The 14,193-nt window shown below is 39.0% G+C and overlaps 1 protein-coding gene across 3 annotated transcripts in view; it reads left to right on the top strand.

The window, feature by feature from the left end:
• Positions 1–14,193, top strand: part of MLH3 (mutL homolog 3) — a 25,717-nt gene continuing 11,524 nt past the window's right edge. The window contains exons 1-6 of one of the 3 annotated variants that reach the window (XM_025295184.3): positions 1–139; positions 1,763–5,102; positions 7,810–7,908; positions 8,602–8,687; positions 9,438–9,542; positions 10,946–11,018. In XM_025295184.3, the coding sequence (XP_025150969.3) occupies positions 2–139; positions 1,763–5,102; positions 7,810–7,908; positions 8,602–8,687; positions 9,438–9,542; positions 10,946–11,018 (3,841 nt within the window). In that variant the 5' untranslated portion in view covers position 1. Of the gene's footprint in view, positions 163–1,762; positions 5,103–7,809; positions 7,909–8,601; positions 8,688–9,437; positions 9,543–10,945; positions 11,019–14,193 lie in introns of all 3 variants that reach the window. The other 2 variants (XM_006053886.4, XM_025295185.3) reach the window with 2 other exon arrangements.

The following is a 14,193-nucleotide window of genomic DNA, read 5'->3' on the forward strand; positions in this document are numbered from 1 at the left end:
CATGCGCATCGAGGTGTCACGGATTGGAAGGCGTCCTTCGGCGGCGCCTCAGAAGCGCATGCTCGCGGGCTCGCGCGTGCACGAGCCTCACGTGTACGAGCCTCACCAGCCACCGAGCGCGCGCCCGGCGTCCGAGGCGGTTGGTATCAAGGAGTTGGGGAGGTACCATTCCAGGTGACTTGGGGTAAAGCACGCGACCAGAGGACGATTCTGGGAGCTCGTCTACCACTCGAAGGGCCTTGGCGACCGCTGCGGGCCAGCCTTACGGACCCGCCGCGCGAGGGGCCTAGGACGTCTCCCGGCCTACCTTCGGCCGGGCGCCCGAACCTGGGCGGGCCGGGCCGGGGTTTCCGGTTGCCAGCTGGGAGGGCGCGGGGGTGGAGCTTGAGTCTACGGCCGCGGTGGGTGGGGTGGGGTGCGGGCGCGGCCCTACTCTTCCTGCAAGCTTTCTCAGCTCTGAACCCGGATCAAATCGTCCCACTTGTCACAGGAACCCCGAAAGCCCCGTAATCAGGAAATTGGAAATCGTTGAGTTTTGGGTACCAGTAGGAATAGTTACTAAACCTTGACCTCTCATTTTTTGCCGGCTGCAAAGTACATTATCTTAGAAACCATCAGATCTGCAATTGAAGCACTGGTTTTCCTCAAGTTTGATAAACAAGCCCTACTACTCTTGAGACGGTCCAGCCCATGCTGCTCTCAGCTATGAAGGGAGGGGACCTTTCATTGAACTGTCATTTTTAGTTGCAAGAAAAAGTCTCGTTTAAAGATCCTCTTGCCATCATTGTAACTTCCCTGGTGGCTCAGACGGTAAAGCGTCTGCCTACAGTGTGGGAGACCTGGGTTCCATCCCTGGGTCGGGAAGATCCCCTGGAGAAGGAAATAGCACCCCACTCCAGTACTCTTGCCTGGAAAATCCCATGGACAGAGGAGCCTGGTAGGCTGCAGTCCATGGGGTCGCAAAAAGTCAGGTATGACTGAGCAACTTCACTTCACTTGCCATCATTATTATTGCTGAGGTAGTTTGGAGCCATCTGTAAAGACCAAAAGAGTATTAATACAAAATAATAAATCATAAGTGGTAATAGGTAAGGGCCTTCTGAAAACTTAGTAATACGTGTACAAGATTTAAAAATCAAATGATAAAGGCTTAAAAGGCAAAGGAATTTTCCTGTCCTACCCGTTCCCATTCTTAGTCTCTTTCCCCTGAGATAACTACATTTAACCAATAGTAATTATTATAATAATTACCGCTCCTTGATATAATAATTTGATTTCATTTCCTCCTCTTCCTTCACCCTAATTAGTACAGTGTCCTAACACTTCATTGTAATTTTTTTCTAAAAGTCATGGTTATTGTGTAATGGATAAATGTTATGAAACTAGCTTGGACATTTTTTTCATGAATGATTTCTAGCTAATGTTTCTTACCAGAAATTAGGCATCTGTTTTTGGTGAAGTGATTGGCAGTTTGAACACATTAGGGGTCAACTTCAAGTGTGATTATGATTTCACTTAGGGCATTTGGGATTTAGGAGCAGTAAAAATTATGAAATTATGAATACTGTTTTGGATGTTAAATCTGCTGTGCCAAATCTGAGCTGTTTGATCTGCCTAGAGATCAGAAGTATAATTTTTGTTTTGTTACTAAGAGATTTCACTTACCTCAAATATTTCTTTATAATGCTTGAGAGAAATGGTTGATGCCATGTAACTCTGAAGCTTTAATTGTGTGTGTGTGTGTTTTGTTTTCCTCCCCTAGGCAATTATTTCCAGTCAGAAAAGGGAACCACCGCCTGGCATTCTCACCAGCTTTCTACCTGCCATGATCAAATGCTTGTCAGCTGAAGTACAAGCTAGATTGCGTTCTGGTTTGGCTGTATGCTCCTTAGGCCAATGTGTTGAGGAGCTTGCCCTCAACAGTATTGATGCTGAAGCAAAATGTGTGGCTGTCAGGGTGAACATGGAAACCTTCCAAGTTCAAGTGATAGACAATGGATTTGGGATGGGGAGTGATGATGTAGACAAGGTGGGAAATCGTTATTTCACCAGTAAATGCAACTCCGTACAGGACTTGGAGAACCCAAGGTTTTATGGTTTCCGGGGGGAGGCGTTGGCCAGTATAGCTGATATGGCCAGTGCTGTGGAAATTTCATCCAAGAAAAACAAGTCGATGAAAACATTTGTGAAACTGTTTCAGAATGGAAAAGCCCTGAAAGCTTGTGAAGCTGACTTAACTCGACCAAGTGCCGGGACAACAGTCACTGTATATAATCTGTTTTATCAATTACCTGTTAGGAGGAAATGCATGGATCCTAGACTGGAGTTTGAGAAGGTTAGGCAGAGGATAGAAGCTCTGTCACTCATGCACCCTTCCATTTCTTTCTCTTTGAGAAATGATGTTTCTGGTTCCATGGTTCTTCAACTCCCTAAAACCAAAGACATATGTTCCCGATTTTGTCAAATTTATGGACTGGGTAAGTCCCAAAAGTTAAGAGAAATAAATTTTAAATATAAGGAGTTTGAGCTTACTGGCTTTATCAGCTCCGAAGCACATTATAATAAGAATATGCAGTTTTTGTTTGTGAACAAGAGGTTAGTTTTAAGGACAAAGTTGCATAAACTCATTGACTTTTTATTAAGGAAAGAAAGTATTATATGCAAACCAAAGAGTGGTTCTGCCAGTAGGCAAGTGAATTCAAGTCCTCGGCCTCGGTCTAGCCCGGAACTCCATGGTATCTATGTAATCAATGTTCAGTGCCAGTTCTGTGAGTATGACGTGTGCCTGGAGCCAGCAAAAACCCTGATTGAGTTTCAGAACTGGGATACTCTTTTGGTTTGCATTCAGGAAGGAGTAAAAACGTTTTTAAAGAAAGAAAAATTATTTGTGGAATTATCAAGTGAAGACATTAAGGAATTTAGTGAAGATAATGATTTTAGCTTATTTAGTGCCAGTCTTCAGAAGCAAGTGTCCTCTGATGAGAAGTGTGGCCAGGTCAGTTTCCAAGAAGCATGTAATAATATTTTAGATTCCTACGAGATGTTCAATTTGCAGTCAAAAGCTGTGAAAAGAAAAGCTCCTGTAGAAAACATAAGCACACAAAATTCTAGGGATTCAGAAGCTATCAGAAAAAAGACAAATGATTCATTTTTGTACACTTACAAATCCGATGGGCCAGCCCATTGTAAAATGGCAGAGTCATCTTTGCAAAATGAAGACAGTGCTTGCTCACAGTCAAGGAACTTAGAACAAGAGACAGCTGGAGCATCAGAATTGGGAGAAAATAAGAAACATAAAAAATCTTGCTTGGAACATAACTCTTCAGAAAATCCATGTGGAACCACTTCAGAAATGTTTGGAAGCCCTTTTCAGACATTATATCACTTTGAGGAGAGTGGAGAAGATCTAGAAATACAGAAAGTAAGTACTACTGTTAATAGCATGGCTGCCAACAACCTGGAAAATAACAGAATTCAGAATCAACCAGAGAGATTTAAAGATGCTACTGAAATGGACTGCCAACCTCTGTCTTTTGAGACAGCATTATCAGAACGTAGTGCTCAGAGAGAGGAAGAGAAAAGAAAAAAACCTAGTACTTGTGGAAGAATAAATGTTTTTCGTTATGGACAAGTTAAATTATGTTCCACTGGCTTCATAACTCATGTGGTACAGAATGAGCAAACTAAATCAACTGAAACAGAACATTTATTTAAAAGTTATGCTCAACCTGGTCCTGTAAGTGCCAAAGAAACATTTAGAAATAGAACACACCATTCAGTTGAGACTCCAAACAGCAAAGATTTAACCAGCACTTTAAGTAAAGAATTTGCTCAACTGCCCAACAAAAGTCTGTGCAGCACAAATCGAAGTAATCAGCTAGAGAACAAACATACAGCAGCTTATAAAAATTTTGCTATTTTTCAGGAAAGTAGTAAAAAATCACACACAGGTGGCTTATTACCTAACACATCCTCTTTTTCTTGGGGTAGACATGTTTCAGATGGTAGTAAGAAAACAGACAAGTTGATTGGTCCTGTCAAACCCATACCTCATAAGAAGCTAAGCTTAAGCTCACAACTAGGATCTTTAGAGAAGTTTAAGAGGCAATATGGGAAGGTTAAAAATCCTCTGAATTCTGAAGTGGAGGAAAATAATACTTTAGAAATCACTACCAATCTCAGTCCTCAGGTTGAAGCTGACATTCCATGGAAAGACAAAAACCACTTAGACAACTCTGACATCTGTGAAATCACTACTATGAAATATAATTATTCCAATAGTAGTTGTCAACCAGTAAATCACATGTTTTCTTCCGAAAAGTTTCCATTCTCCAAGGAAGATGATTGTTTGGAACAACAGATGCTTTGCTTAACAGAAAGCGCTGTAACTCTACAGGAGTTAACTCATTTTAACAGTAAATTTTTGGATGTTGAGAAGTCACCTGAATCACTAGCCTCTAAATTATCCAGATTGAAGGGTTCCGAAAGAGAGACTCAAAGGATGGATGGGAATCATTTTAATGAATTGCTACAATTAGATTCCAGTAGGAAAGATGGTGACTTGTCCAGTGGGTTAACCCTAGATTCTTGTAAGTTATTTAAAAATGAGCATAAAAAAACAGAAAATGACAATATCCCGATGTCAGACTCTGTCACACAAGGTAATCTCTTCAGTAAAGACAGTGAAACATATTCTAACAACAATACCACTGAGAAGATACCAGAAAATCCTTTGGTACTGCCCTATGACCATGCTACAGTTATCAGTAAGGATTCAGATGTTCTTATAGCTTCAAAACAACAGATTGGAAGTCCTGACTCTCTGAGTAGAATGTTAATGAGTCACGTGGAAGATTCCACAGCTGACCAAAATGGAACTTGTTTTCAGAGTGAGGAATCCATAGCAAGAACTTGTTCTGAAAATGAAGAGTCCAACATATGTTCTTTGGATTGGCAGCAGCATTTTGATGTAACTCTGGGAAGAATGGTTTACATCAACAAACTAACAGGACTTAGTACATTCACTGCTCCTACTGAGGATGTTCGGGCTGCTTGTACTAAAGACCTGACGACTATGGCTGTGGATGTTCTACTGGAGAATGGTAAGTATATGGCATTCACTGGCATGAATGCTTTTGAAGGTGGAAATAATGGCTGAGGAGTAAGATAGTCATTATTCAAAGAGATTTTATCAGCAGATAGAACATTTTGAAGTTTAATTATAGAATGTGTTTTATTATATATGAAAACTCTCTAGGTCCAATAGTATTTAAACATAAAATTACAATGAAAGAATGATATAGAATGGAACTGTAAGTATATTTATCTATGGGTGTATGTGTATACAAGAGGATGAGACAGTGTTTAATGAAAATGGTGCTATTGATAGTTGAGAAGAGCTACAGTGTTTCCCTGGGGACTTCTGTGGTAGCTCAGCTGGTAAAGACTCTGCCTGCAATGCAGGAGACCCCAGTTCAATTCCTGGGTGGGGAAGATCTGCTGGAGAAGGGATAGGCTACCCACTCAGTATTCCTGGGCTTCCCTTGTGGCTTAGCTGGTAAAGAATCTGCCTGCAATGCAGGAGACCTGGGTTCGATCCCTGGGTTGGGAAGATCCCCTGGAGAAGGGAAAGGCTACCCACTCCAGTATTCTGGCCAGAGAATTCCATGGACAATCCACAGGGTCTCAAAGAGTCAGACTCGACTGAGTGACTTTCACTTCACAGTGTTTCCCTTCCCACTTTCCCTCTCTCCCAAACATGCAACTCTAAGGAGTTTGTCTTTAAAAGCACCTGCAATGCCAGTGTGGTACTTTTCTGAAGTTGTTCTCTGTACCTCTCCCAGGTAAAGGACTAGAATGATTCTTGTAGTCATCCTAGATTTCCCAGTAAAATCTATGGCTCAGTACAGTAGTATATTTATAAACTTAAAAAAAAAAAGGACCATAAATTTTTTGGAATGTAGGTTACGTATGTATTTTTATAATCATACTTTTAAAGTGTACTTTATTATAATGTATATGCTAATAATCTTGGTTGGTATAAGCGGCCGTTTTTCAGAAAAACAATAATGTGGCTTTTAGATCAGACCACAAGGCCACATCAGAGCCTAGGCTAGGACTCTGAGTTCCCAGGTCTCAGTCAACATTAAAAGTGACATTGTTTTGGCAGCGTGTTGAGAGCCAGATGTTGGGAGATGGTAAAACTGATTTCCATCTGGCAGTAATCTTGGTTTTGCATCAGAAGGGTAAACATTAAATGTTCATCTGTATTAAGCCTTGAATGTTGCAAAAGAATGTAAATTGTATGAAGGTAGTTCCAAATTAACTTATCATTTCTCCCTAGGATAAATATCTCTAGCAGGAGGCTCTGATTCATTTAAGGTTAAATAAGACTTTTATTTTTCAGTGGTTTCCAGTTTTTTTCCCTTGTGAAAAAAAGTAATCATTGTAGTAACTTTCAAAGTATTAAATAGAAAAAAATCTTTTTCTTCAGTACTGCTCCTGAGACTATCATGTGGCTCTTAAAGACACGTGTTTTTCAGCTTATGTAGTTTTGTGTCCTGATTTATACTGAATGCTAATCAAAGGTAAATCTAAGGCACTGGCACCTCATCTTTCTGAAATACAATTGCTTCTGATATGGTGACAAAAAGTAACTGGATACTATTAAACTGAGATGGTTGTTTCTAAAACAAAAGGAGGAAATCTTGGCTGGCTATACTGAACATGAACATCTGTTCCTGTTAAATAAATCTACATGTCTAAAATGCTTCAGCCTACTTAATTTCTGGATTAGCATGTCTTGTAGTGAACCTTTGAGAGTCATGTTAAGTCAGAGATTCATAATGAAAAACTAAGTATTTGGGATCTAGGAGCTAGTTCCAAGAAAAATGGCTTCTAAGCACCCTTCATTCAGAGGTGGGGTGAGGGTTGGCTGCCATTCTGTAAATGGCTGGTGTGTAGCAGAACATTTAGGACATGGTTGAGCCTCATGTGAAAAGTTACATGAGATGAACTGTTAAGAGGTAGATTTAACTGCACAGAAGAAAGGCTCTACAAAGATAATTTTAAGGAGTGGTTGTCAAGTCTCCAGCCCTGGTAGTTATTTTTCTTTAAAATGTCTTCAACTCTGTCGTTTCTATTGACAGGGACACAACTTTATTTCACCTCACACTTTTATTATTCTTAGTTAATCTCTCTCCATTTTTTGTCCAACAGATTTATCTTTTTGAAATAATAGTTTCATCATGTTTTACTCCTGTTTGAAACTGTCAAATTCGACATTGTCTCTAAAACTCAAATCTGATCATCCTCAGAGAGGAGGGCAGAATTTGGGCGACATCTTACTGGACATTGGAATTTAAACTGAAAACTTTTCATTCATTCATCCCTTTATTTATTCACTCATTTGTGATCCACACCATGCTTGGGGCTGTTGCATTGCATATTGACTGGCTTTGCTTTCAATGGTCCACAGACTATTAAGGAGGACAACCATCCAAATGTACTAATAGGATGAGGTAAATGTTATAATAGACACATACGTATTGCGAAAAAGAGTATGTCCGTTGGGGACCTTTTCTAGGTCTTCATTGTGTCTGGTATAGATGGGTAATAGGACTAAGCGCTAGGGGAGATTCCTAAATTAGCAGAATAATTTCATTAAAAAAACTTCTGACTCAATCTAGTGTTTACTAGTCTGCCTTATGTCTTAATGCAGTTGGTACAGAAAGAGATTTTATGAAACTATTATTTTAATAGTGTATATTTTGAGTTCAAATGTCTAGTTTTTTTCTTTTTTACATTTAGGATCTCAGTACAGGTGTCATCCCTTTAGAAGCGACCTTGTTCTTCCTTTCCTTCCTAGAGCTCGGGAAGAGAGGACTGTGATGAGACAGAATAACAGAGGTAGGGGCATTAACAGAGATTTCCAGAACACCTAGTACATACTGTGCCACCAGCTCAAAGAAAACAAAGCAGGGCTGTGTTGCTGAGCTTGATCAGTGCCAGCTGTGCCTTCCTGGAACCAGGAACTCCCTGTGGTCCTGTTTCACAGCAGAACTAAGTTAATTCAGTGCATGCATTTAGATCAGAAATTACTTTTCCAGACGAGGTCAATGCTGGTTGATTAGGCACAGTCTGTCGTGTCTTGTGATTGAGAAAAATGTTTCTTATTTTTAAATACTGGCATTGACTCCATATTGCAGTAGTTTTATATAAGCAAAATTCTTATCTTCAAAAAAAACCCTGCATTTATCATTTTTGTTTTCGTTGTTTCTAAAAATAGATAAGGTATATTTTTACCTAAAAAAGTGGGGCTACTAATTTGAACCAGTTTCTTGTGGACTTATATTCTGAAATATCTCTTGAAAATAGTTTATAGAAAAAGCTATAATGCCAGAAGAATAGTCATCAACCCTAGTTTAAGAAATAACAGATAAAAACAATTTAGAGATACAGCCATCACTTCACTTGTGCAGAATATGGGAACACGGTGTCTGATCTTTGGTCTTGAGGCCACACTGCACAAAGCGTGAGACACCATGCACCCTCTTCCCTGAGGCTCTTGATGCCAACTTTGCTTGTCCCCTTTTGCTCTAGCTCCTGGGGACGATGCCTTTGGTCATGAATCACTGCAGTCTTTGTTCTCAGAATGGGACAATCCAGTATTTGCCCGTTATCCAGAGGTAGGTCTGCAGCACTTATTCTTTGCATGTTATTTTAAAATTTGAATTTCATTTAAATTGGGGGTGAGCATGAATGACTATATTGATTTCTAATTATGAAGGGAAAGTGAGCATGTTTCCAAATAATGTATTTGGAAATTAATATTTAACATAGAGAGGAAGAATCAGAATTCGTAGCTGTTTGGAAGCTTGGTCACTTTGGATGATACTTTAGACCTGTGTCATCAGTGTGTGAATAGTGAATGTGTTTACCATTCTCAGAAACCCTGACTTGCAGCTTTGGCCAAGTACTTAGGGTGATGGTAATAAAAACTGTTATCATTAGATAAAGCAGTGGGTCTTCTGCTTTGTACCTGAATCTTCATCACTGGACCTGAGTATGCATCCTCTCCTCAGTGGGTGATCATACAGAGTGCTTTGTGTGCTGTAATGAGGGTGCAGAGCGGATGAGCATTTGTTACTGATTCATCAGTTAAGATGTCTTTAAGGACATGCTTATGAAGCACAGGCAAATTGTTATTCTGAAAGAATTGGGCTTTTGTCAGTAATTTTGTGTATAAACAAAAATTATTATTCAAGAGTAAAAATTCATAGAGCCCTTTGAATTTTTATAAGTTCCCTGAATTCAACCCACCTCTAATAGGTTCTGTGAAAATGAATGTTATTAAAGCACTTTGAGATCTTTGGTAAAACAGTTCTGCAGACATAAAAGATTACAACGTAAATGACATTTGTTCTGGGTCTTTCTAGGTTGCTGTTGACGTAAGCAGCGGCCAAGCTGAGAGCCTAGCAGTTAAAATTCACAACATCTTGTATCCTTATCGTTTCACCAAAGAAATGATTCACTCAATGCAGGTAAAGGTTGCCTTTGAAATCTCATTAATATATATATATTATATATATATATATATAGCCTAAGCTAGGCTAACTCATGTGAAATTGGATTTACTTAATGATATAGAGCACCCTGATCAAGGCACATGTGTTCTTTTTAATCTTACTAAAACTTTTATCATCAGAAGAAAAAGCAAAGGACTAATTATAATTGCTATTGTTCAGTTGCTAAGTCATGTTCGACTCTTTGCAGCCGCATGGACTACAGCATGCCAGGCTTCCCTGTCCTTTACTGTGTCATAGAGTTTGCCCAGACTCATGTCCCTTGAGTCGGTGATGCCATCAATTACCAAAAAAAAAAGCGTCCTTAGTGGGGTGAGCAAGTTTGGAGTGATGAATTATGGATTCAGGCACACAGTTTCAAGGATTATATATTGACTTTCTATACTGACAATTTATAAGTCAACTAAGTAATGTAGTTGACATAAATTTGGTCTTTCCTGGTGGCTCAGACGGTAAAATGCTTGCAATCTGCTTGCAATGCAGGAGACCTGGGTTTCATCCCTGGGTTTGGAGAATTCCCTGGAGAAGGGAATGGAAACTCACTCCAGTATTCATGCCTGGAGAATTCCATGGACAGAGGAGCCTGGTGGCTACAATCCATAGGTTGCAGAGTTGGACACAACTGAGCAACCAACACTTACTTAAGTCATGTAGAGACATTGTTCTTAAATGTGCAGTGATGCCCCTTTTTAAATGGCCCTCTATTGTATGAGGCTACAAATGACATGGCTTAGGAGATCCCAGATTGAGAAGTTAACACAAGGGACCCTTTTTCTAGTTTGCCCTCTCTCTACACCACTCAGGCTGTCCTCATCTTCTTATTTTCGGTTTGGAAACAAATTAGAAGCTGAGACCGATCTAGGTAGAGGGGAGCTACCAAGGTCTGCAGCCACCAGTGGCTGTTAACTTACTGCCTTAATGTACCAGCTCCTAAAAAAAGGGTTTCCACTTTTTGTATACATTTTTTTGCATACATTTTCCAAATTTTTTTCAGCCCTATTTGTTAGCAGTCTCTGGTCATATTAATAATTCTCTGGTCATATTACCTGTTATTAAGAGTCCTTCTGTTGGGAAGATTTCAAGTCTACTCTGAAGTTTTATTAACATAACCCTATGAGTTGCTTCAGTCTTCCCTTGTAGTGTTTCCTTTTGTCTTCTAGTTGCTCTAGATGTCTATTCTTTATCCTTCCTAATGATGAACCTTGAACTCCTGCAGGTTCATCCGCACCTCTCCTCAGTCTTAGATATGAATGTTATAACGCAAACAACTTTAAATTAAGTGCGATTTTGTCTCTCTCTATGCAGATAAGCCATTGTTAACTTACATTTAGTATTGTTCCACTTACTTGAATGTATGGCAGGTTCTCCAGCAAGTGGATAACAAGTTTATTGCCTGTTTAATGAGCACTAAGACTGAAGAGAATGGTGAGGCAGGTAAGAATGGGGTTAGTCTTAGTGACCAGCTGGTCTTCTGACAGTCTCCTTTTAAGGTTATTTTTTATACATGATACAGTTTCAATGATTTGGCCAGATTAGGGAAAACCAATCTAAATTATGAAAATATATTATGAAACAATAGTTTTAAAGTACATGTAGTTTTATGTACATACACATAGACGTGTGTGTGTGTATGATACATGTTAAATTATTAAGAATGGTTACCTTGGGAGTGAGAATAGAAATGGGCAAAGGGGAAATTTCATCTTTTACTCTTTAAAATATTTTATATTCTCTAAATTTTTAATAATGTTTTAATACGATTGCTTTATAATAATAGAAAGTTTATATGATGAACTCTGTTAGGTTTATGAAGAGTTAACATATAACCTCTTGGTGACCTGCTTTAATAAAACAATAATAATTTGTAAATAATAACATTAACTCATTCAACAGATATTGATTGAGTACCTACTGCATGTGAGGGACTCTGCTAGAGACACAAAGGTGGGACACAATATACATGCAAGAGGAACAGATAGTTACACAAACATTAACGTTTTAACTCTAGTGTTATGGAGGAGAGAAACAAGATGCTGTGAGAACCTGTATTAGGAGATTTGATTTAGTGAGGAGGTCAGAGAGGGTTCTGTTGGTAAAGAGAGATCTGAAGTATAAGTTAATTAGGTAAAGAAGGGAGGGAGAAGTGTTCTGGGCAGAGGGAATAACATGCAATTCATGCTTCCTGCTCCTTCAGTGAGAGGAAGCAGGGCAAGTCCTTCCTTGTGTGAGAGCAGGGAGATGGGCTAGAGATGTATGTCACAGCCAGATCTTAAAGACCATTTACAGGCATTGTCTTCATCCCAGTACCAATAGGAAACAATTGAAGGCTTTTTGTTTTATTTTTTATTGTTTGTTTTCACAGTGGCACGTGTCACATCACATTTGCTTTTTTTTTTTTTTTTTTTTTCCAGCTGTGCTGGGTTTTCATTGCCATGAACAGACTTTTCTTGTTGGGACTTGCAGGCTTAGTTGCCCCATGGCATGTGGAATCTTATTCCCTGACCAGGGATCGAACCCCTGTCCCCTGCATTGGCAGGTGGATTCTTAACCACTGGGCCACCAGGGAAGACCCCACATTTGCATTTTGAAAATACTGCTCTGGCTATATAGTGTGGAGCATGGAGCAGGTGTGGAGGTGGAGACCTAGTAGCTGCAGAGAGAGTGTTAGGAGGATGTTGCAGTATCTAAGGAATGATGGGGAGGTGGCCTGGAAAGAAAGATATTTAGGAGATAAGTCAGTAGGACTCGGTGATGGGTTGGACATAGGGAAGGGATATCAAAGAAGACTCCTGGTTTTCTGACCTCTGTAGCTGGATGACGCCACAGGACCAGGTTGAAGAAGAAGCAGGCAAGGAGGGTGAAAATCATGAGTTTGGTCTGAAATACCTTTGAAATGTTCAAGAATGTATCAGGAATGTGGTTGGATATTACACCTCTAGCAGAGACTCCGAAATCTGTGACATGGAAGAGAGACTGGGAAGGGTGAAGGCTTTTTTTTTTTTTTTTTTTAAAACTGGGAGAGCTTTGAGCTATTTACAAGGAATGCTAGATCCTATCAGGTTCTGGAAAAGGCCTGAGTGCCTGAGAGTCCTGAGCACCCCTGCAGGAGTTGGCATCTGATAGGTAGGCCTGCAGGAGAGAGCTTCTAAAGTTTGAAAGTGGTTCATTCTCTTTGCTTTTCAAAATGTTCTCTTTTATCTTGTTACAGTATAAATTTATTTGATAAATATCATCATAGGCCAGAGGTAAAGTAACCAAAAATTATCATAATTATCATAAATGTAGAATTAGTAAATGTCAAAATCTAGTAGTCTTACTGTTTCTAGAAAGTAAATAGAAATTTTTTTCTAAATATTTGATTACCTGAAATTCTTTGTTGGTTAATACCAAAATCTCTACCGTGGCACCTGAGATGGGTATAGCCACCAAATCTCCAGATATTTAAATGTCTCTTGCAGTTCCAAGAGAATTGATTACTATGTTGATTGGCTACCACCAAGGAGTATGTATTAGATTAAAAAAATTTTTTTAATCAAAATGAGTTTTTATTGCTCATGAATACCAAAAGCAACGTATTCCTATAATTGTCTTAATTTTATTTTAATATTTGCACTAATTTTTGTAATGGACATAGAATTGTTTTAAATTATAGTGAAATTAATGCCATATAATGGCATTTTTATTGCATGTTTTCGCCTATAATTATGATACTCTAAAGAATAAGGGTTCATTCATTTATTCTGTAAATATTTACTGAGTGCCTATGATGTGCTTGGTGCTGTTGTACATGCTGGGAATATAACAGACAAAAATCCTTGTCCTTATGAAGCTTCTATTCTGTTATTTTGAAATATCAAAAATATAGCTCTGACACGAGTAAATTACTTTTCATATATTCTGCTTCATTCAAGGAATGGAAAATGTCATGAACATTTTGTAGACTATAAGTTTTCCCTCCAGAGTGAGGTGTAGGATTGATTTCTTAGAGTTCTTGACTTTTGGTAATTTACACTGGTTGTAGTTTTGAGTTTGAGGTTACTCCCTCATAATTTATTATTTATTCCATTGTTTTGCCCAATACAGCATGTTCAGTATTCATCACAACCAGCTGCAACTCCTCCTATCCCCAAAGGAGCTTAAAATTCAGCATTTGGGGGCCTGTTATGTGGTGGAAAATGCTGTCAGAAAAATTACATAATCTTTTTTTTCAAGTCTGAAGCTCTTATGCCATGAATTTGATGGTGTCATAGAAACAGTTTTTTTCCCTTAGTAGAAACAGGAAAAACAGACATTATCTCGTTTGATCAAATTCAGGAGGAGAACTCTTATTTCAGTATAATCAGTAACAATAAATGTCAGCCCTTTGGCCAAAAGTAATAAAATTACAAGGTAAAGTGATGTACTAATCTCATCGAGATCAGTCCTCCTGTCAGTGAGAAAAGGATTTCCCTGTAGGTTTGGCTTTGGGGTCAGGACAATCTGTTTCCTCTGATGCATTTGAGAGTTTAAAGCCTAGCTACTCAAAATCAAGGTCAGTAAATGACATCACATGGGAGTTTGTTAGACTTGCACAATCTCGTGTCCCATTCCTAACCTACTGAATCAGAAT

The sequence above is a fragment of the Bubalus bubalis genome, chromosome 11 (genome assembly GCF_019923935.1).
Source record: "Bubalus bubalis isolate 160015118507 breed Murrah chromosome 11, NDDB_SH_1, whole genome shotgun sequence".
NCBI classification, from domain to species: Eukaryota; Metazoa; Chordata; class Mammalia; order Artiodactyla; family Bovidae; genus Bubalus; species Bubalus bubalis.